The 24,939-nt window shown below is 35.0% G+C and overlaps 1 protein-coding gene across 1 annotated transcript in view; it reads right to left on the reverse strand.

Annotated features, from left to right (window-relative positions):
- Positions 1–1,171: 1,171 nt before the first annotated feature.
- Positions 1,172–24,939, reverse strand: part of LOC142351708 (phospholipid-transporting ATPase ABCA1-like) — an 86,669-nt gene continuing 62,901 nt past the window's right edge. Inside the window, exons 22-23 of the mRNA XM_075403851.1 lie at positions 4,762–5,517; positions 1,172–1,444 (exon numbers count right to left, since the gene is read on the reverse strand). Of these exons, the coding sequence (XP_075259966.1) occupies positions 1,315–1,444; positions 4,762–5,517 (886 nt within the window). The 3' untranslated portion in view covers positions 1,172–1,314. The remainder of the gene's footprint in view (positions 1,445–4,761; positions 5,518–24,939) is intronic.

Here is a 24,939-nt window from a genome sequence, read left to right on the forward strand (position 1 = left end):
ATGTGAGCTGCTATTCCACGATTGCGAACCATGAGTTCAAAGAAATTGGAACATACTTGAACATATGACCTTTTCAAGAGAACAACTGAAAAAAAATTGCAGACAGAACCTCCTATTTAAGTCAATTGTTTTCAGGACACGCTCATTCACAGAAAGAAATTGTAGAATTATTTATGACATGAGATGCATTTTTCACAAGAGAAAAATACAATAATTTTACTCGCTGATTTACACATTGAGTTCGGAGCGGTAATGCAGCTGGTGATCTTTTGAATTACAACCGATTACGTTAAAAACCGTCATCCTGCCCCTGATTCACCGCGAAAACTGATGGAGTTTTTCTTTGAAGTCTGGTAAACAGTTTGGCTCTCATTTCTCTGACAGCCACAAATGATGACGAGAGCACAAAATAATTCTGCACAGTGAAATTTCAGAACTTTGAGCAAATATCATCTGTTTTGGTTACACACAGTGCAGAATCTATAAGACCATCAGCAACTTCGACAGGCGGCTTAACGGGGACTACCTAATTGGCATCATTTGTGTTTGTGACAACCAAACAAACGTTTCTTTTCTCTATCAACAGCGCAGCTAGCCCAGTGAACCAAAACTTGATACACCTCAATACGACACATACTAAAAAATGGTAAATATTGACACGGTACGTGCTATGAAAAAATCAAAATTTGTACAAACTTGTAAGATCTTTGCATGGGTATCAAGAAGCAAGATTGTGGCAAGATAACCAAGAGAAAGATTAACCATATGTCATGGCAAGACATACTATGTTGTAAAAATTATATATATGCAGCTGAAACTTATAGAGCTTTTAAAGCGTTCCGACCGACTGATATTTCGTTGCTGAATTAAGTTCTGCACAAAACCAGACTGGTGAAAAGTTGAGGTGAAGACTCCTATGTTCCGAGATTTGTGCACTCAAATTTGGCTCTGAGCAGACCTAAGAAAGAAAAACATCCAGCCACCGTAAAAATTAAGCGCAAACCATTGTCCTGAATTACGTGTCCTCAAACTTTTTCCCTAGACTATGCACTTCGATCTCAAAATGAACCCCATGTGAACTCAAAATTGGTGTCATTAGAAGTCGTTTGGGTCTAATACCTTAAAATGGGAAATCTGAATAGAATTGCTAGCAAAAACCACTGACGTTAATAGTTAGTTTTTTCATATAAAGAGTTTGTAATAGAAAACAAATCAACGAATCTTAGTTTCATGAAAACATAAAACGTGCAGCTTTGTTTCTAAGAGAATCTTATGTTGATACAGCTTCGTTTGAGATGAAGTTTGAAAATAAGCTTATGCGTTTGCTTCTTTTATGCCAGCTGTTTCTGATGATCGATGTTTCCTGACTCTAACTTTGCCGTCTGATCTGACTGAAGGGCGACATTTATGGCTTTCATCTACTGTTTTCTCCGTTTTCTGAATTCTGATTGTTTGTGCGTTAGAAATAGATGGTTTAGATTGGTTTAATTCTATTTTCACACTTTTTTGTCCTAGATAAATGTATTTTTCAGTCGTTTCTTAAACTTAATTTTAAACTGAAATGCCTCTCTGCTGGTTCAACAGGTCATGTAGATCTCCAGCTTTGAATTTCCATTTGTGGAAGCCAATTCAATATCGGCTTAGTAACTAAAATTAGTATAATAACATATGACAGTGGACTTCAAATTTTGGTTCCCTTACGGTCGGTTTTCTTTCAACAATTTCAAGCAAATAGTACTAAAAGGAAAATGAGACAAATGCAAGTCAGAGAAATGCGAGTGCTGCGAGATTCAAGGATTTGAGAGATAATTACAGAACAAATTTGGGATTAGAAGAATTTTTCATCCACTTTCAACTGCAGAAGCTACATTTGTTTGTAAGTAACATAGATATTTTTGAGAGTAAATTTATTTGAGCAAAAATAGCTTCTGCAACGTAAGTGGAAACAATTCTTCAGGAGGAATTAACACAGGTTACTTTTGCATATCATATGGTTTTCCATTAAATTAACAAGAATTTACCGATACTGCTGCCATTTCACACATTTTGCATTGTTTCAGATAAATTTTTTGCTATTATATCCTATAATCTCGCGTGCTTGTGAGTCGAGTTCCCACGAAAAACTCGAAAAACAAATGCGTACTCGAGCAAAAAGTTTTTTCTAGATCAGGTGGGGTTTTGGATTGCCACAGTAGCTTTGTATATCTGCAATAATAAAAAAAAATCGAAAAACTATCTTTTCATTAAATGCTGAGAACTTATAATTTGATCAAAAATCTTCATAACTTATTGCTGCTTGTATTAGCTGCTCTTAGGCAACCATCGCTTAGACTGACAAACACTCACTTGACCCTATCTAATTGAATTAAAGTAAAAAAAAATCAATTTGAGATCAAGTTATTTTTGAGAGTGAAGTAAGCCACGCGTGATCAAAAACTTAATCACACGAAGAAATAAAAATGGCTTGATTAAAGAATGAAAATGATGTGACACACGCAATTCAATCAAAATTGCATGAACGAATAAACAGGGCAAATATGAAGTGATTGTGAAAAGAAAGTAATAGTGAAATTCAATGGAAACCAAATGGAATAAACTACTGTAAATACTGCAACAATGGGCTGAATAGTTTTTTAGCAGAGTCTTTGCACCCCAGGCTCTAAGAACATCAACAACAGTAAACAAAAAATGATATAAAGCAATTGTGGCCTGGTAACTCAAAACAGAAAACTCTAAGAATTCTAAACCTTGTCAAATTTCTTCGAATTTCAAGGAGAAAACGTACGAAAAAAATTGTTGGCGCCATAACTAAAAAGCTAAAAGCCAAAATCGATTTTAAAAACAGGCTAGCAAAAAAATTTTAAATAATTTGAAAAATTTATCCCTGAACATAGCTTTTGGACTCTTTAAAACTTTCCTTATTTTCAACTTCTTGTTAGATACTTCTAAAAAATAGTTTACATGAAAATATTACCAAAAAAACAATAAAGGAAAACGACCAAAAACTACAAAAAGCACGGCTAAAAAACAACAATGCGTCTCGTAAATCTTTGGGAACAGAGCAGTCAAAGATATTATTTATTAGCTTTGATAAGGACCAACTTATCAGAACAATTCCTATGAATTTCAAATGTAATTGGGAGACTAACAGTTTGTTTACTCATCTCAAAATTACAGCTAAAAGAACTTAACAGAACATTCTACGAAACAATTTGAAACCCATCTGAGAACATTTATATTAAGCTCGCCAATATATTGGCTTCTTCACAATCCACCCATCTGAACTAGGTAAATGATTCACCATTTAGTTAAAATCAACAGCAAAGTCGCTTTAAAAATTTTAAAAAATTACCTTCACGCTAAATTGACAAAATGCTAGAAAAAAATGTCATCAGAAGCAAAAATTTAACTTAAAATTTTGCTCTCCCTTACTCTTCAAAAAACAAATGAACGACAGTAAATTGTTAAAAGCTCCTATGATTTTTAGGTCCGCTCGGAAAAAAAACATTTAGGTAAACATCTGAAAAATTTACACCTGCTGAAGTTTATAACTAGCATAAAATTAAGAACTCCCGCTATAAATCTTTATACCCTGTTTAGAGCAGATGGAGATGAAGAAAAACTGTTCAAGGTCACAAAAAATGACGGAAGAACTGCCAAAATTGACAAAATCAGCTAACTTGTCATTTTTGAATTTTTTAAGTAAAACATTTTCATAGTTTTCTACAGAATTCATATTGGGAGTAAATTTGTTCCAGATAACAGACTGCAAGTCCATCGAATATCTAGAGTTATTCTTAGGTGAATTTAGCATAAAAAGCAGGCCAATTGGGCGAAAGATGGCAAAAACTTGACTTACTGTGTGCGCTAATCTGTCAAAAAATTTTCAAATTCAAAAAGTCATCAAGTCAAAATGTCGCATGGAGAAAACATTACGCTCGCCTAGCAACTAGCAAAACTCTGTTCACCATGACAGCTTTCCCAATTTAGGTTTTCGGTCAAAATTCCGCATGCAGAAAACTAATTCCTGTGAAAAAAAGAAAACAAGACAAGTCTTATACAGTTCAAAGAATTTTTATTGACTAAACAAAAGAAAACTAAACCTAGAATGGACAAAGTAAAGGAAAATTCAATTTTAAAAAAATCAGGCACAAAAACGTAAAAAAACAGTAAAAATCATTGAAAAAATGCCGCTTGTGAACAAAAAACCACACGCGAGAGCTGCGTTTCCGCGTGTGGTTTTTGTTCAAACAACGTCTTCTCACTTTAGTTTGAAATTAGAGCAAACAAACTTTACGCCGCAAAGCTACTTGCTCTTTTGTTCTATTTCTTGTTTGGGCGTGATCAAAATCATCACTTCATTTTTACTTCCAAAATTATAAAAAATTGTGAAGAGATCCCAATAAAATTCAAATTCACAAAAACCTCAAACTCACAAAAATCCCAATAAAATTTAAATTCTTTGAATTGTAAAAACACCGATAGGAAACCAATACTCCTCTTCGAGTCGTAAAAAAACAAGAGAGGGCCTATATTAGCCGAAGTTATCGCTTTGCGGCTATTAAATATAACCAAGAAACAATTCATCTTTTCCTTTATATTACCAAATTCAATTTCAGGTGCAAAACGAAGTGAGGCAAAAAAATGTAACATAATGAAATTTGAAATCCTGTAAAAAACATTTCTGACAAATTTCTACAATTCATTTTAAGCAGAAAAGCGTTCTCAATTGTTAATTTTGCATTAATCTAATCCGCCAACTTTTCTTCGTCTGACTTATCAACTTTCTCAGTTGGCACTGAATTCGTCTTTGTTGACCGTCTACGTTTTATACGCACTTTCTGATGAGACTTCGAGCTATTTGAGCCTCGCTTTACCTCATCATTATTAGGCTCCATGCCCAAATAACTCGGCGAAACCGCGAAGTCAACCGACTTCTCCCGAACTGTATTTCTGGGAGACCCAGTCACGTTTCTATCATCTCTAGAACTAACCGGGCTTTTTATTTCATCCCTTGGGGTCATTTTGGGGTTATCGTCCCCATCTGTGTTTCCATCATTCCGGGCCAAGCTCCCACTTTTTTCAGTGGCTCCGGGAACGTCAATATCTGGACCTTGTTGGTTCTGGACGCTCTCGCGTTGCGCAAATCGCTTCGAATCGTATAACTCGTTGTATTTCTGCGCTTGGCTCGGATCAGAAGTGACTTCCGGAAAGCTTCTGAAAAATTTGCTCTCTTTCGGCAATAAAGTAGTTCGAGGTACTGCATCTTCATCTTTGACATCAACTTGTTGACTGGCAAAACTGATGAACAGCTGGTCCAGAGTTGTCTGGCTTATCGAGTAATCTTCGATCATTTTCGAACCATCTTTTTCACTCATTAAGTCGTATACAGTTGAATCTCTTCGGTCAGTTTTTGCGGCTTCCATGTGTGCGAATATTTCGGCAACTTTTACCTCCCGAGGAACTTGGAAAACGACTAATGTGGGTAGTTTTTCTTTCACAATTGCGTTGGGATACCTGAAATTATGCTGCTCTCTGATTTTCCATGAAGTTCAAAAATTCACCAAATCACCCTGAGTTAAAATATATTGTCTCGTGCGATAAAAAAATCACACAATTTTTTGTGTAAAAATGAGTCTATGGTGATCTAACACGCGAAAATCTTCCTCGTGTGAAGAAAAACTACACAATTTTTCATGTGAATGCGCGTATTAGAAAAATTAGCCATACTTATTTCAATATTTTTTCCACCAACTGTTATTTTGTTGTTGTCTTGAAAAGACAAAAAATGAATACGAAATTGATAATTTCTATGAACTCGTAGTCTGGTTTACGTGTTGAAACCCAGATAACTTCACCTTAGATTAAACATGGCAGGTTTTCTTACCTTTGTCTATTATGAATGAGACATGGAAGATTTACCGACAAAAACTTAATCAGTTTGAATCAGGCAGCAGTTGAATAAAAACAACAAAGAGACACCAATCAGCCAAACACTTATCCCAAAACTATCCTTTTTGGTCTTTATGTGTTATGATTTAAATTATTTAAGGTATTATCAAATTTGGCTGGGCTGCTACAGATCACACAATACGGGATCTCTTTATGTATGCCAGTCAAACTTGACAAAAGATATAACAAATCGAAGGCAAAGATATATGCCTAAGACCTGTCTGTGCTATAAGTCTCAATTTAAAGTAGTTGGGGGGCTGAAAAGTTCAATTAATTAAATAGATAGTTTAAATGAACAAGCTTACACTGAGTAGTATTAAACCGGGTTGAGCTGTTACTCGATTGTGTTGTTGTTAAATGATTGTGTCGTTGAAAACTTCTTCCAGTTGATTTCTCACAAGTATGTTCTGTTGGAAAATTTGCTAAGTTGGAAATCTTTACTAAAATTTCTGTTTAAATTTAGGAATTTATTTTGCAAGAAAAATGAAGCAGTTGTCTGCTGCTCGTCGCTGGCTCTGTTATTTGTCTCTCTAATTTTATTCCGTCCCACTTCGCTGAGAGAAACAATTAATTCCTCTCAGCTCCGTTTGGGCCGATAGGGAGCGAATCACAAACTCACGTTCATAGTGAGGTGCTTCTTAATTTTCCTATTGGCCGAGAAGGCAAGAGAATTAACTCTTTTTTATCTCACGGAAAAATTATTGAAACTCCAAAAAATAATAAAAATCTAAAAAGCTGAGAGCATCAATTATTGATTTCGTAGGCGCCTGTTTTCTGCTTTTCCCCTCTTCTAAAACCGCAACAATTATGGTTTTCTTGGGGGTTTTTTATGAGACTCTATTGTCTTTTCCCCTGAAGCAATCTGCTTCATCTTTATTGAACTTGGGGGGAAGATCTGCATTGCAACTGTCAAAAGCAGAAGTAATTTAAATCAAAAGAAACTGTGGTTTTACAGGCCGCCTACGTTCAACAACGTATTTTCTATCCTGGATATAAGCGAGGAGATCCAGGCCTAAAGTTGTGTTATTTAAATAAGTCGAACTGAGTTGTTTAAATACTTGTGTACTGGTAGTCTTAATAAGCGTTAGTTTGTTTAGCGCGCGGCGAAAGAATGGTTAATTAGCGCCTAAATACGTTCGCTCTAATGCGGGATTAATTATCCGCTCATTTGTAACGGCTCTCGTAATACTACAGCTCACCCCGATTTTTAAGATAGAAAAGAAAATGATTTAAAAAAAAAAGAAATATATTGCATCGTATATAATTTTATTGCGTTTGGAACATATAATTGAGTTACTACAAGTTCAGATAGTTATGAAATTAATCGCAAAGGGCGATAATGGTATGCTATAAAATTAATCGCAAAGGGCGATAATGTTGTGCTGTATTATTCGAAAAATTCTGGGGGCAAAATGACTGGGCTTGGCACTGGACTGTTTCCGTCGTCCATTATATCAACCACTTCCACTACTTCGTCTCCATCTTCATGCTTTTCTGTATTTGATAGTTCCTTGATTATCCTTTTTTGTTTTCGGTTCTTCTTCTTTTGTTTATCTACTTGAGCGGATAATTGTTTGACTTGTTCAATGAGTTTCTTATTTTCCGCTCCAAGCTTCTGGTTAGCTGATGTAACCTCCAAATGTTTTCGTGCATATGCTTTATTGAGTGTTTTGAGGTTACTTTCCTCAGTCTTGTCAAGCTGTTTTGAGATTATGTACTGGCGTCTCCAGTAATCGTCGCTTGTTTCCTTTTCTTGCTTGTCCAATTTCACTCTCAGTTGTTCCAGTTTTATTGTTACTTCTTGTAACTCGGTTTCCTTGATGAAGAGTTCTTGGCGGAACTTAGAATTTTCAGATATCAGAGATTCTTTCGATATTTCTCCTACATGGTCAGATGGCGTCGGAAAAGCCGTGATTGCGGAGTAGGGAACGTTTGCGTATACATCCAACTGATTATTTCTAACCAAATAGGTTTTTTGTTCATCACTCCTATTCTTAATTCTCCATACGTTGAGGTTGTCGGGGAGTGAGAAGTCTGGTATGATCGGTAATTCACGACTTTTTGCAAATAATTCTTCACCTGTGGCAGTGTTTTGAATCTTGACCTTATCTGCAATTTTGAAGCTGTTGAATTTTGTTTTCAGTGAATATTTCAAATTCGTTACAAATCTTGGGTTCTCAGGATTGAATTCATTCTCCCTGCTTTTTTGAACCACCAAGCATTTCTTTGTGTCTTTTCTTTCTTCATCAGTCATTAGATCGTTTATATTACTTAATTTCCTTACTTTATCAGCATGGCTTGACTGGTTTGGAAATTCGTAGGGTCGTTTGCGACTGACTTGCCAGTTGTTTTGGGGATCATATTGGTCCTGTTGTTCTCGCATTGGTCGAAATGGCGGAGTTGATGACGGTTTCTGTTGATGTTGTAGTGTTGGTTGTTGGCTTGATGAAGATGGTGAAGCAGCGGGGACGATTACACTTGAGAGGTTGTGCTTGATGCTCATTTTGTGGTTGAGGTCTAAAATATTTTGATATTGTTAGCCTGTGTCATTAGTATCACACAATATGGCTTCTTTTCATGTTTGCAAATGTATTGCTAATATAGAAAAGTATTCTATTGTAAAAATGTTTTCGTAAGGTTTTGTTGCTAACTGCTTTACTTAAAAATTATAATGCTAAATGCATTTGTTAATAAAGTTTGGTAGAAAATCGTTTGTTTTGCTAAATGCAAAGTTAACTTTAATAAAGGGAGGGGGGTCATAAATTAAAAAATTTTTATACTTATGCCAGGAGGGCAGCCCTGGCACAAGTACGTCTTTCTCCGCTGCCCGGAGGTGTGAGTCTTGGGGCGTGCGTCACACTAACACGGCTGCAACGACCCGTGCAGCTGGGGAGACAACTTTGCTGAACTGAAAGAAAAATTTTTCGGGTCATTTTTGAAATTTTCAGTTATCGTTAGTGTTCTGAATTATTTTGGTTCAAAAGCCAGGGGGGCAGGCTGGAGAAAGCTGAGGTAACCCCTTCCCGAGGAAAAGTTAAAAGAGAGAAAAAAAAGAACGTTTGTACTTGAGTTGTTTTTGGTTTATTAGACAACGTCGTCTAAAAAATTTTTGCAAATGGGACATTTTTTCTGCTTATTTATGCAGACTCGACAGAATCGGTGTTCGTCATGTTGGGAAAAATGTGGGTGTTTTGTTATTCCTAATTCTGTTTTCATTTTTTTGCATAAATTGCATCGGAAGTAGGATGTTATCAGGACGGGAAGACAAGGTCGAAGACAGATGGGACATTTAGGGTTTGGGTATCTTTTAAAAAGTGCTTTTCTGCAAGGAATACATACATAGTGGGGGTTTTCTTTGGGGAATTGCTTGTGTAGTTTTTCTACAATAACGGTTTTTCGTGAACATATAGGGCAGATAATGTCCTTATGGGGAGAGAACCAACGGAAACCGTCGAATAGGGATTGTGAAAGACCCATCGAGTGACTGTTATTTTATTTTCCTTATACAAAAACAGGAAAACCTCTGAGAAACTGCAGTAGGATGAGGTTAATAAGGAACGATATTGCAAGCAAGGTAATTAGGATTAAGATAAATATTTTTGTGGATAGGTCTAGATTGGTCATTTTCCGTATCTGGAGAAAATTTGGCGAATTGCGGAAAGGAGGTAGTTATTAATAAAAAGGGATATTGCCAATGCGCATAAGAGAACAAATAGAAGAATAAACAATGTTATGGGTTGCATTTTGTCAATTCAATGAGTAGTGCAGAACTAGGGTGAAGGAGGTGACTTGTTCCTGGTAAAAACTGAGTTGAATTAGGGATATCGATTGGATTAAAATTAAAACTAGGGAAGGAAGTAAAATTTTGGATGTTCTTGGACTCATTTTAGATTATGTGGTTGTTTTTTCGCAACGAGGGCATAATTTATAATCTTCTACGCAAAATTTACAAAAGTTGACGGGCTTATGATCACTGTGATGAAACGTTTTTGCAACAGAGTATTGAAATCTTGTTTGTTTGCAAATATCACATTGAAACCAGTTAAAGATTGAAAAGATAACATTAAATTTAGAGCATTTAGGACAAAAATCGTAGCCCATATCTTTTATAACATATTGGTAACAGAGCAGACACATTACGTGGGGTAGTTCGTCAGGGGGGTTTTCGTGTAATTTCTTGAAAACAATTGTTTCACGTCTGCAGCATAAACAAATTAATGAGACCGGTTTGGATTCTATAGTATTGGTTTCTTTGTCAATTGTATTCATTTTTGAAAGATTGTTATTGGAGGGGATTATGGGACTGGTATGGTTGGGGGATTTGGTTGTTGATTATTTTGGGATTTTATTGCTTGGTCTATTACTAATATAACTACTAACATCAAAAAATTGAAAGGAATACTTACAACAACAAGGAAAACGGTTAAAATGAAGGAGAAGGCTGCTGCAATAATCATGAGGGCCATTAATAAAAAATCAAGTACTTTGGGGATAAACATTTTGGATAATTTGTGAAGGTAGTTTTGAATCAAGGATTTTACCACGGGTTGTTTGGGTCAATTGTTTGTTTGCATAAGGGGCATTTAGTAGTGGTGAAGGTCATACACTGCAAACAAATTGATTGTTTTGGGTGAAAATCTCTGAAGTGACTGTGGCAGGTGGATAACTTTTTGACTTCTTGACAAGAATCACACTGGAAATAATGGCAATGACTGATTGTATAAATGGGAGTTACGCAAATGGGGCATTTAGGTTGGTTCCAATATTTAAATAATTCGTTTCTACAAGGAATGCAAGCAAAATGGGGGGGCTGACCATTTGGGTTTTTGTGCAATTTTTTGAATTGACGGCAAGGGAGATAACAAACAGGGCATTCAACTTTAGGGGTTGTATCAATTTGAGGTTGTTGAGACGATATCTTCAGAATGTTTCCCATTATAAGGACAAATTAGAAAGATCCGGGTATACGAGTTCTAATCCATGGTGTTCAAGTTCGTTGGGGATAGTTACATTTAAATCTGCAATAGCAAAAAAGAAATTCCAGTGTTTCTCGTTTGGATAAATGTAATAATGATTAATGGTACCGGTGCTTAAAAACATATAAGTTATCTTGATACATGCTTTATACTGTGTGAAACAAATATTGAACCATCTTTCTACTTTAACAATTTTAATTTTTTCCTTACCAATAAACAAAATCATTTTAGTTTTAACAATTTGGAAAGAAATGAGGGGAAAAGAACAAATTGATCAGAAAAAAAAGGATAGAATAAAATGAAGAAGAGGAAAGGAGGAAAAAAAAAATTTGGAGAGCAAATTATGTAAAACAAATTACTTTACTGAAGAGCGCCCAAGTTGACTGGGAAGTGCTCTTCGATATCGATGAGTGCGAGAAAGAATTCCCAGTGCATCATTCCCATGGTGACTCGAGTAGAACCCTCACATCCACGTTCGTAGTCAGTATAATGTATGATTATACAGGGCTTTATTTCTGCAGTGGGAGTTTCAATGAATGATTTCTCGAGGGATTCTACTTTGACTAGTCGCTCACCAAAGTGGAACAGCATTATAGGAGATCTAAATTAAAAGGGATCTTGGAACCATTTAAAGCTTGGGATACATTTATGAAGAATGTCCAATAGGGGGAAGATGGTGTTAAGATGATGGTTCCATCAGTCCAAGTGTTTAAATATTCGAAATGGAGTATTAGTTGTGGTATAACTCTGTTACTTTTTGTTGTCACAAATGATTTTTCAAAAAATTGAATTTGTATAAGGCAATTTTGGTATGAGAATATCATTGCTGTTTTTTAATTGTTAATTGTTTCCAATTCTTTAGTAATGAAATCGTTTTGAGAAGAATCACTTTTCGGCAATTCAAAATAAAGATTGTGAGGTACACAGTTTGGGTTTTCTAGAATAAAGAGGAAGAATTTCCAATGAACTGAAAGAGGATTAATACTTATTAAACAAATTTTTTCACTTTGGATTTCTTTGAGCGTTACTAGCATAGTAGGTACAGGAGTTGGGTATGCATCAAAAGATCGTTGAATTTTTTGTAACTCTACAAATTTATTGTTAACTGCAAATATCATAGTTTAGAATGATACCTAAGCAATGTAGATTGGATGTTGTACTTGAAATACCGAGTTCTCTTTGAATGCTAGAAAAATGGTGAATTCGGCGAACTGAGGATGAGTAATGAAAATAGTTAAAAGTCTGTAAATATTTGTCATGGGTTTTTTTGCGAAAGTCATTATACTTATAGCGGAAACATAGTATACGGCTAATAGCTCAAAATTTTGGTTTCCGATTCTGATTTGTAAGTTTCTATTAGTTAAATGAATCATGTTGCTGATCTAGCTCATTTGGCAGACTATCAGGGTCGAATTGTGCTAAATACACGAAATAATTCCAATACAACGAATGAGGGGTTAAAATCACAGTATCGTTTTCCCAAGTGTCCCAAAACTCAAAATTTATAACGATTTGAGGGAAAATGTCTCCGTGATTTTCTTCAAAAGTTTTCTTTATTTGATAAATTGTAACGAGTCTATCTTGAAACAAAAAGTACATTAATGGAAGCGTTTTAGTTGTTAATTAACTTATTGTTCTTCATTTCAAAACTATGTATAAAAGTATGTAAATGTAAAAAAAAGGATAAAAAAGGGTGTGTCAATTATTTCTGAAAAGAGGATTATTGACAACGATTGATAATTATAGTTAATATATCAATCGGATTCACTGCAGCAAAATCGGAGTAGGGGAAGAGTGCAGGCAATAGCTAGATAGACATAGTTGCGATTACATAGTTGAAAATGGATTATAAGAATTAAAAAGCAAGGAAGGAATCCACACATGTCTCTTACAGGAAAAGTCAAAGTCTAATAATATTTTTCTTCAGACGCTTTGAAACAATTTCGTATTCGACTCCAATGTTTACAAAAGTAATTGTATCATCAATCAGGGCTCTTAACAATGAGAAGTATTGAAAATTTGAATGCGGTACGTCCAAGTCTATAATGTCACTGAAGTAGAAAGATGCAACTCTAATAGTTACAGTAGTTTTTAAATCGGAAAGACTTGAGGATAATATCTGTCCGGTGTATTGTCCAAATCGAATGAATAAAGCGTTAGGCTGTTTTATGAATTTGGGTTGCATAGCATAGCATCCTTGAGGTGTATCTAAACAAGATATTAATTAACTTATAGAGTCTAATACAAATAATTTTTTTTATTTTTGAGACAAATTATTTTTTTATGAAAAAGATGATTTTTTTTATTAACAGCTTTAAGGAGGTGCCACCACACTTCGAATGGTTGCATCATTTTGTGGTTGTGGTTGATGTGACGCCAGATTTGGGTATTCTACTTTATTATTTTCTGTATGACAATGCTCATCAATTTTATTTTCTCTTGGTTGATCCTCAACGCATTTGTAAATTTTTTCTATTGTGCTGTAAGGTTGGTAATTACTAAGCGGTAAAAAATGATTGTTGTTCTGCGGGGCCGACGGTTTGGTTTCGTTAGAGAATACCGGTGTAAAGAACGATAAGATACAAAGATTATATGTTGCTCCTAATAGAATTTTCCAAAAACCCATTGTTTTGTTGGATATTTTGTGGATTTCGAACGCTCTTATGATTGTTACGATTACATCAGTTAAGAATTTTATGCACAAGAAACAAGCAAAATAAACTCCAATTTTTTCCAGATAAAAAGTAATGATTCCAAAAGTGCCTTTGAACTGGTCTGTAAAAAATGTAGGTGAAAGAAGAGAATCTAGATAAATTTGTCTGTTAATTCCCATTGCCGACGCATAGATATCCTTTTGAGAATAGTCTATGCTTCTTCCTTCTAGAACTTCTCTTGAAATTTTTGTCAAAACAGATTTTGAAGCTTCCGAATGCAAGATATTGTCCCAAAACGATTTAAGTTGATTTGGTGTGTAAATTCCGGCACGTTGCGATTCGTAACCGGTAAATTTTGGAATAAAACTAATAACTCTTGAAGAGAATATTTTTGGCGGTTGTAAAGGAACAGGTGCTGGCATCAAATGGTACCATGAATTTTCATTATCAATATCTAATTGGTAGGCATTTTTGTAGCCTCCAACACAATCTACTTCGTTTGCAAAGGGGTAGGTTTGTCGAGTAATTGGGTCGACGAACATTGTCCTACCATCATAATGAATAGGAATCCTATCATAACACTGTTCAAGAACCTGAAGTGGTGAGTTTCGTTTTGGACAGTGGTACAGCCAACCTATGCTACCATCTGTGTCTAAGAACATCGAGCGGTTGCCGGTTAATATATATCCAGCTAAACGATTGTTTTGGATAGCCTGCATTAGTATCATTTGTTTTTGAGTTCGATCAAGTTCGCATTGTTCTATGACCAAACCTTTCCATGCTTGTTTTATTTGCATGTAATTATGATATATGACAAAATCCATTTTTACCGCAAGGTTAAGATCATAGTCTAACTTGTCTTTGTCTAAGTGTTCCCATGCAACAAAACCGTTGTCGGATGTTCGGATCTGTTCATCTGAAGGCTTCCTATTAAACCCATTTACACTTAGGCTATTGTCAGGTTCAACACGAAGTTTATGAAAAAATTGTTGAGTTTTTGTTTTATAAGGTTTGCCAGTCTTCATATTAAATCCGCCTTTATAAAAAACATATAAAGAATCTAAATTTGTTCTGTAAATAAATTCTGGTTTTCCACACACCTTTTCTTTTTCATCAATTACTCTAATTTTTATGTCCATTTCAGCAGGAGAATACGTTCCTGGTCCTTCATAGGGCGTCTCCGGTTTTTCATCACTCACTATGAAATACTGTACGTTACCAAGTTCGTTTTCATGTTTTAGCATTTTTGCGTTTTGTGAAAATCTTTCAGTAACTATACAATTTTCCGGTGCCTCCCAATTGTATGCAAAGGGGTCGAGTGATGTCGAATGACAACCTCCTTCTGAGAGGGCACAAGGAAGTTTTAGTCCTTGACTGTTATAGACAGTTCTGTCATTAAGATCAATATCGAGTACAGTTTCTTGCATCAGGGTTTCAAAAGAGAAGTGTTTAATTTGACCACGATTATCACAAGATGTTGATGATTCACCTTCAAGATCAACTCCCTGGTTTTTATAGGAGACAGTTTTTATTCCATGTTTTATGTCAATTTCCATGTCATCATCGTCAAATTCAGTAACAGTAATTTTTCCAGTTTTATTAGCATTTAGGCATTGTTCGGGTGAAACAATAATATCGTATGTTATTATTGGAGCGTTGTGTACAATTGATGAATGGGAAAACATACCACAATTATAACGAATGAGCATTGCAGTGACTTTGCACATAAGAGCTTTAACAAAGGTCCGATAGGACCGTTGATAAAGCGTTACATGTGTATCAACCATCTGAATGTTTTCGGGTGTAATTTTGCAAGGAGAAACTTGTGTTAAAGCATACATTTTATTTTCTTTCATTTTAGAGCAGTCATAATGAATGACCCTAAGTTTGTTAGACACGTCATTAATATCCTCAAAAGGAGGTCCAGTAGCGTTAATAACTATAGAAAGAGTACAAAAGTAGAAAAGACTTATAAGTAAATAAGAAAAATAGAGTTTTTCAAAACAAGGATATCTTTTCATCCTGTTCTTTTTTAGCGCTTCAAGTCGGGAATTAAGGCTATGAGTTGTAGTAATAGGCACTGCCAGTAAATGTTGACTGGATTTATTGCTACCTAAAACAAAGTTAAGTAAATCCGGCTTGATAGCGTGATGGCGGCTTGGCCGAGCGACTAGAAGTTCGCCTATTATTATTATTATTTTCTAAAGTTTGTAAATTAGAAGGTCCTTGTTCCGATGTATTAGGGCGGAGAGGACTTAAATTAGGGTCTAGAGGTATTCTAGAATTGTGCTGTGGGCAAGGAGTTGAACTTCTTGTTCGACTACCGCTAGGTAAGTGTGTTTGGACTGGAGGTGGGTTATTACGACCACCTGAACTTGCTTCGTTGAATCCAGAATCGAAATTGGTAGGTGTTCGGTCAGGGTCGAAGTTCTGCACAGGGGAGTCTCTTCGTATGAAATTATCCACGGGGAAATATTCGGTGTTAGTGGGGCTTTGGAAGGAGAATTTAGTCAAAGGACTATTGAGTTTATTCATCTGACTTGTCATTAGATTATTATAAAATGTGTCACAATTATTTTTATCTATACCATACTCTAGGGTTAACTCTGGTATAGTTTCAGTAGCTGGGTAGTACTCGACTAGGTGATTTCTATGAGCGACCTTCCTGGTGGCCGGGTTGCTATCTAGAGTTAATTCATAGTTAACATTGGTTAGTTTTTTTTCTACAGTATAAGGACCTGATCTTAGTTCATGTAGTTTTTTTGACTTTCCTAACTCAATTTGATGGTTTTCCATTAGAACTTTTTGTCCAACCTCAAGTGGCTTGCCTAATTTGTGTTTGTTTCTATGTTTATGTGCGCGGTTATTGTTTTCTAAGCTCTTTTTATAAGCGTTATTGTATATTTGTTTGAATTGGTTTTCTCGTATAAGCAACGAATTGTTAATAGTCGGTTTTAGAAGTTTGTCAATTTCGGTGTTTTTTGAAGTTTGCAAGGTATGCCTGTGAAGAGGCAGGTCTTTGCAAAACTCGGAAGAGCATGTGAGTTGTGAATTTCGTAGGAGTCCTAACTTAAGTGGCAGAGGTATCTGTGGTTTTTGTCCGAACACAATTTCATAAGGTGAGATTCCAGTACTAGCATTTGGAACCGTGTTATGAGAAAAAGCAAATTTTGGTGCCAGTTCGTCCCATTTACCTCGAGCTTGTTCTAGAAAAATTCGGAAATGTGCTCCTAGATGTTTGTTTTGGATCTCGACTTTACCATTAGTCCAAGGCGCATAAGCAGTTCGAGGTGCGGGTGTTATACCTAATTCATGAATGTAACTCGCAAAATCTTGGTTCATGAATGCCGAACCCTTATCATAAACAAGTTTTTGTGGTATTCCAAAAGACAAGATGAAATTTTCTAAAGCTTTTATGGTGTCTACTGCGTCTGAGGAACGTACAGGGTATACTTGAATGAAACGCGAAAATGAATCGACAATAACTAAACAATGGTGTTTACCGTTTGATGGAGGATTTAAAGGTCCTTTGTGATCAATGTGGACCGTATGAAAGGGGAATGGGACTGTATCAGTCCACTTTTCGAGAGGTGCTTCGTGGAGGTCTCTCCGTTTTTGCTTATTTTTCTGGCATTCAAGGCAATCAGCAATTAGGTTTTCAATCCATTTATACATTCCGGGCCAATAAAAAAATCGTTTTACGTTAGCAAGTGTTTTATCTAAACCTACGTGACCTGACAGTTCACAATGAGCTAACTGAAAAACTTTAAAGAACAATGACAGTGGTACGCAAATTTTTAAGTATTCAATATCTGGCTCGTCTGTTTGTTGTTGAATACATAAGATGTTGCCTACGAAACTGAGTTTTTCAAAGTTATTAATGTATGACATTATGGCTTTAGATTGTCGGAATTCAATTTTCTTTTCATCTTTGTTATTGTTCGTCCTTAATTGGCGAATTTGTTGTATCACTGGGTCTTTTAATTGTTCTTGACAAATTACCGATGTATTTAAATCAACTTCTTTAGAGAAGATTGTCAGTTTATCGATGAGTTCTCTTGCATCTTGTATTTTTGTATTTTCGGGAAATTTTTTTGCTAATTCGGTTTTGTCTATACAAGTGCTATTTTTTACGAGAAAAACTTTATCGTATTCTAGAGGGAATCTGTATTCCGAGTCTGTGGTATTAGTTTGATCAATGTAGAGTTTGTCAAAATCTAATTCCGGTGACTGGTTCTCATTGAACAATTCAAATTCTGAAATTGGGTCAAAATTTTGTTCGGTTATCCCTTCATCAGGGTAGGAATCAATTTCTGTATAATGATCAGACGTTTCGTCTTCCTCCTGTTCTGATACAGGGGTTATTTCATGTTTGCGGTGACGCCTATAGTGGTTAATTGATGAACCATACGAGAAATCTTCCGAAATAATGTTTATTGAGCAAAGTCTGTTTTGATTATTGTCGTACTTTTGCTTTACCATTTTGTCATTTTTGAAAATGAATTTGTCGATACCCGTTATGCTTTGTTTTAGGATTGGAAAAAAATCATCTGCTGGTCCCTTTTCATTATCACGCAAAATGAAGTATTTTTCCTCATTGCCATGCTCGTCGTAAAAACTAATGTCTTTTGGTATCTTTTTGTGTTTAAGTTGATACTTGTCCAGATCTTTAAGTTTTACATTGCGACTTAGGATGTCGGGAAAAGCTAAGTTTTTTCCTTCAGTCCAAATAATTTTCAAGTTCTGAAATTGAGATATTACTAACTGGTATCTAAAAAACCTGTGAGAGAGTTTTCCTCTTCTACCCCATAGATACATTAAAGGCTTATGGTCGGTGTACACATATACTGGATGGGGAGAACCAATTAGGTAATGCTCATAAGTTTGTAGTGCAGATATTACACCGCAAAGTTCGCGTGCTGTGGTGCTCATTTTTTGTTCCTCTTTAGTGTAAATTCTAGAGTTAAAAGACACTATTCGTTTCCCTTCTGGAAATTCTTGAACGAGAATTGAGCCTACTCCTATGGAAGAAGCGTCTACATGCACGTGGAAAGGGTATTTAGTATCCGGTATTGCTAAGATAGTATCTTCGCTAATTCTGTTTTTAATGTCGTTAAACAGTTTTTCGTGTTCCGTTGTCCAGACAAATTTAGTTTCTGTGCGGGTTAGGTCATAAAATGGTTTGCAGTCAACATGCAAATTTTTGATGTACATGCTGTAGAATCCTAAGCAACCTAGAACTCTCATGACATCACGTTTGTTTTCAGGCGACTTAAGTGCTTTTAAATCTGCTACTCGCTTCTTGACTGGTTGTATCCCATCTTTACCTACTACATGTCCCAAGAACTGTACTTTCCTAAGGAAAAATTTAGTCTTTTCAGGTTGAGCTTTCAACCCAGATTTCCTTAAAAGTTCATGGTACTTGTCAATTATTTCAAACATTTCGGTTTCATCTTGCGCTTGCATGATGGTGTCATCAATGTAGGTTATAGCTCGTTTTTTTCTAATTAATGGTGCAAAATGGATAGTCATTATACGACTGAAGAAGTTAGGTAGACCGCATAGGCCGTAAAATCCGCGTTCAAATGTGTATTGCTTTGGACCAATTACAAAACTTACCAGCTGTTTGGTTTCCTCAGTTAGAGGGACTTGGTTATAGGCTGAACAAAGATCACTGGTTGTGAAGAAATTACCTTTTAATCTAGTTAATAGACTTCCGATTGGTTCGAGTGGCCATGAATATCGACTAAGGTCTGTTATTGAATTCAGATATCGGGCATCTATAACCAGTTTTACTGTGTTCCCCTTGGGTAGGATTATGATTGGATTAATAAATTCTGATCCCATTTCTTTATCATTACCCATTTCCCGGATTATACCTGTTTTACACAGTTGTTCCAAAAGGTTTTCTAGTTTTTCCTGATAATGTAATGGTACTTTGGAAGGTCTCTGTTTGGTTAAAGTTGAATTTGGTAAAAGTTTGACATGAAATTTTTGCTTTATCTTTCCAACATCGTATTTGTGTTGGGAGTAAACGTCTTTATTTTTAGTTAAAGTCCTCAGTAACTTGTCTAAGTTTTCGTCATTGATATCAGCTTGACTGAAATCAAATTTTTTGAGAAACGCTTGATCGGTTTTCTCAAATCTGTTAAGTTTTTCTTTGGGAAGTTCAACGGGTCTGATGTTCTCATCAGTTGTTTCTAATTGTGGCTTAAGATCCTTGAGGTCGTCGCTAAAGTCTGTTTCTAATTCGTAGTTGTTGGTAAAATCTTGTTGCCTTTTTCGCTTTTCTGTTTTCTTTTGTTTTTCAGGAGTTTTGCCTGCAAAGAAATTTTGAATTTTTGAAATTTTTGGACCTTGTTTTTCACTAACATGGAATATTTGATCCCAATTAGTGTAACTATTCATTAGGTGGTTTATGAATGCAACGTTGTCAACTACAGAAAATTCTGGGTCTTGTCGAATTTCAATGTCTTCTAAAGTGTGCCCAATAGGACCCTTTGGATGACAACCTTGTTGTTTTGAGGATTGTTTAGCATTATTGGTAATTCCTTTTCTTTTCTAAAACACTGAACGTTGTAGGTATAAATTCCTTGAGCTTGCAGTTCACTTCCAATTACGAAGGAGGTTCCGTTTCTGAAGAATTCATTCGGTGGTCTAATCGATATTACTCGAGTTGATTTTGGTGCTAATGGTAGTTGCTGGTCAAGAGTTACAATTTTGTAAGAGCTAATGTATGGATAGCTTTTCGTTTGGTATCTAGATAGTGTGACGGCTACTTCAGGGTAAGTTTTTAAATCAATTTTTGGAGTGGTTAGGTCAATAGATTTTACTGTAGATTCAAGGAAATCCATTCCCAACAAATTCGGCTTGCAACCATCTTTGGCTGAAACCCATGTGGTAACTTCAACTTGATACTTTCCTTCAATGTCGAAAGAAGTTTTGAAAGTAATTTGACCTAGAAGTTTTAGTTTCTCACCATTAACCGCTAAAGTATGATTTTTTGAAGCTTTCATCTCAATGTGTTGTAATTTACATAGTTCAAGATAAGTGTGGTAATTAATTATAGAGCTTGATGCTCCTGTGTCCAATAAAAACTGTGTTTCTAAGCCGTTATTTTTATTTTTGTCTCCGACGGATTGGTATAAATTAATATAAATATGTGAGTAACTTGCTTTGTTATCAGTAGTGTTTATGAACGGAGACCTGTCTAGTTTAAATACTCGTCGTTGTGATTCTCATTATTGTAATAGTCTCTGGAAGTTTCACTGGTAAAGTGAACTCGAGGGCTTCGCCCTTCACTGTTATCTCTTGAATGAGTATTATTGTTTTGTCTAGTAGGTGTCCTATCCCGGTCATGGTCTCTACTCCTATCACGATATCGATTATCTGATCTTGGAGGACCGTTGCTTTGTCTATCCCTACTATTTTGCCTATAGTTATCTCTGTAAGAGTTGTTTCGATAGTTATTTTGTCGTTCCTGTGATCGGTTATCGTAAGAAGATGATCGATAATTGTTTGAAGAGTTTGATGGGTACGGTGATCGATGTCGGTAGTCTGACCTAGAGTTGTTTTGATAATTGGATTGATTTTGGTTATAACTATTTCTATGTCTGTCCCTAGAATTTTGATTGTCATAATTGTTTGATTTGTAATTTTGTTGACCTGGTGAATGGCTCCTACTACGTTTATAATTATCTGTGAACTTTTCTCGTTGTTGAGGTGGGTTTCGGTTTTCGTTTTTAAAGTCCGTATACTTAAAGCAGAAAGCTATTGTGTGACCTGAACGTTTGCAAAACTTGCAGAATCTAGTTTGGTTTTGTTTGAATCTGGGATTGTCGTTGTTGTATGTGGCGTTTATTTTATGATCTTTCATTAGATTTGCAATTTCTGTGAGTTGGTTTTTTAACCCTTCTATTTCTATTTTATTGTCGATACTACTTGAGGCAGTACCCGTGAATTCACTGCTAACAGAAAAACTTAAGTCTTTAGTTGCTACATGATCCTGTAATTGTTGCCAAGTTGTAGCTGGGTTTTCTATTAACCGTTGATGTGCCTTTTGCTTGAGTGTAGGTGGCGTTAATCCTCTTACAAAGTACTCCATACACTTAGCGTTACGCTGGTCGTTGTTAAAATCTGGATCTGGCCATCCTTTTTCAACTGCTTTTGTTACTCGGTGTGTATAGCTTTTTATCAACTCATCTGGTTGCCTTTTAATACTCTCGACTTCAATTCTTTTCCTATACTTGTCCTTTGCATCAGTAAAACGGGTAATGAACTGATTTCTAACTTCGTTCCATGCTAAACCTGGTGCTAAGGTTTCAAACCATTGGGCTGCGGGCCCACGCAAAACCGATCCAAACAACGCTTTTTGTCTAGCGTCGTATGCTGCTTGCAAATCAGCATCCGCAGGATCTCTTGTTCCTAGTGAGAATTGGATTTTTCTTTGTATTAAACTAAAGAATTCCTGGGCATCTTCAGATGGGTCTAAACCAGTAAATTTCTCTAACGCTATGTCGGGGTACGCAACAACGTTCGCTGCCATGTTTTATTTTAGTGTACGAAAAGAATATTTTATACGAATGTATTATTAGTTTGGGTAATTAGTGTAGAAAATATTTTTGTTATAACAATTATGTAATAAAACGCTAATACTAAGGTAGAAAGTTGAACTGTTTGTTTTGTGTTATGAATTTTATTTGTTTAGGACCGTTTAATGATTGTATTTTAAATTCAAAGTTTTTGCCGTTATCAGTACTAAAAATTTCAACCCAAGAGTAAATATCGGTTTGCTCAACGGTAAAATTTAATAACCAAGGATAAGTGCTTTCAGAGTGTTTAAATTCAACAGAGTATTGGTGAAATTTGTTTATTTTTGAAAATCTAATTTGTGTGACAAATTCTGTTTTTATAAGTAATTTAACTCTATCTGGTAAACTCGGATCGTCAGGAGAAACGTTGATGTATTTGGGTTTAATGATTTTTAAGATTTGTAAACCAAACGGGGGAATTTTATTTTGGTGGCTCATCCACACACAAGATGATAACGTTTATGCTAATTCTATCACACTGTTCTGATTTCTTAGAGCACATAAAAGTTCATTAAAATTTGGGTTGGTCCACTTGTAAGTTATGTAGATTTCAGTCTCTGTTTCGCTAGAAGAGTGATGGTAAATGCATAAAAAGTTTCTGTTCTGATCAGTTAAATAATATGAAACTTTGCCTATTTTGTTATGTACTTTAATACTTATATTTAGATCTTGAACGTTTACTTTAATATATGACATATAAATAACATAGAACAATTGTTTTTGTTGTTTTATTAATGTATTTTTGTATGAAATTACACAGAAGACAGTATAAAAACGTTTAGCACGGGATGTTTAGTACATCAGTAGTAGTATTTTTGTAGCTATTATTGTGTTTAAATATTGTTTCTTAAGTGCTTGAGTCTGTTAATGACCGTATTTTAACATGAGACAACAACTTTTCTATGATAAATTTGTGTACAAATTGGGTTAAAAAGGCTAGTTTACGCTCTTTTAAGTAATTATTGGCTAAATTTTCTGCGGGAATCTCGATCACACTGTTTTTAGTTTTCAATAAAGTTAGTAAATTCTGAAAATTTGGGTTCTCAGATGCATAAGTTATACAAAAATCAGCGGGAGAATTATGTTCAAACACGTAGAAAATAGCTAAGAAAGTAAATCCGTCAGTAATAAACCGTGTTATTTTACCCCTTCTAGTGTTTTCTATTGCTGTTAGATTAAGATGTTCTACAATAACTATTCCAGTTTGGTCCATGCACTGTTTAAAACCTCTATTGTTGAAATTTTTATTGTGAAACCGGTTAAAATTGGGGAATTCCCATCAATTTATGTTATTTTCAGGCTAAAAATCTATGTTGGGGGGATAAAATTTAGTTTAAAACCCGTTATTCTTTGTTAAATTAGGGCCTTATTGAGATTTATGTGGTCAAAACTTCGTTAATATTTCCTAATTTTTTTGTAAAAATGACGTTAATATGGCTATTTTCTTGAGTATTATTGGTTAAAATTGGATAAGAATGATGTTTTTAAGGCTTAAATAAGATTAGTATTCGTTAAATTATGATAAAAGTAACGTTAATTTTGTTAAAATCTGGTTAATATTTGAGAATTTAGGTCAAAATGATGTTTATTTGGTTAAAATTTGATTAATATTACCCCACCCGGGTCAAGGAATTGATAAAACAGAGTGAATATTCAACTAAGGAAGGCTTAAATTTAACCAAAATTGGGTTAGTTAATGTGAAAATGCAACAACGTGTGCTTAAATGTGTAGAAAATTAGATATAAATTACACTAAACACTAATTGGGGGGATGAATTCTGGTTAAATTTACGTTAAATTGTTTGAAAATGCTATATTTTGGTCAAAAATTCAGTAAAAATTAGACATATGTTTCTCTAAATATGATTTGGGGGGATGATTTCTGGTTAAAAATCGGCTATTTAGTGTGAAAATGCTAAAATTCTGCTGTGAATTTGGTGAAAATCGGCTAAAATTTAGTTTAATTAGGTGTTGGGGCGGTGAAATTTGGATAATTTTTGGTTATTTGGAGTGTATATGCTACAATTTAATCATAAATTTGGTCCAAATCGGGTCAGAAATAGTCTAAACAAGTTTTGTGGGGATAAATTCTGTATAAATTCCGATTATTTAGAGTGAAAATACTAAAATTTAACCATAAATTTGGTCAAAATCGGGTTAGAAATAGACTAAACAGGTTATGGGGGGATGAATTTTGTATAATTTTCATTTATTTAGAGTGAAAATACTAAAATTCAACCATAAATTTGGTGAAAATTGGGTTAAAATCAAATTAAATATGTTTTGGGGGGATAGAATCTGGTTGAATTTCGGTTATTTAAGGTGTAAATACTAAAATTTAACCATAAATTTGATGAAAATTGGGTGAAAATTAGGCTAAATAGGTTTTGGGGGGATGATTTTTGGTTAAATTTTGACTATAAAATGTAAAAGTACTTCAATCGTTATATAAATAAACTAAAAATCGGACATAGACTACCCCCACCCGGGTCAGAACAATTTTACAAGAGCAAAGAATCAGTTGCCTGTTACTATTTTAATGTAAATTTACTGTATTTCGGTCGTAAATTTGATATAAATTACTCTATTTGTTTGTCTATTAGTGTGCTTTCACTTCTGTGGTAGTTGTTATTTTACTATTTTAATCCGATCGGATAGAAAAACAAAAATTCAGGCGTGATTCTTTCCTCTGGGCGCACCAGTTATCAAATTTGGCTGGGCTGCTACAGATCACACAATACGGGATCTCTTTATGTATGCCAGTCA

Source organism: Convolutriloba macropyga, chromosome 13 (assembly GCF_964194025.1).
Source record: "Convolutriloba macropyga chromosome 13, txConMacr16.3, whole genome shotgun sequence".
Taxonomy (NCBI): domain Eukaryota; kingdom Metazoa; phylum Xenacoelomorpha; order Acoela; family Convolutidae; genus Convolutriloba; species Convolutriloba macropyga.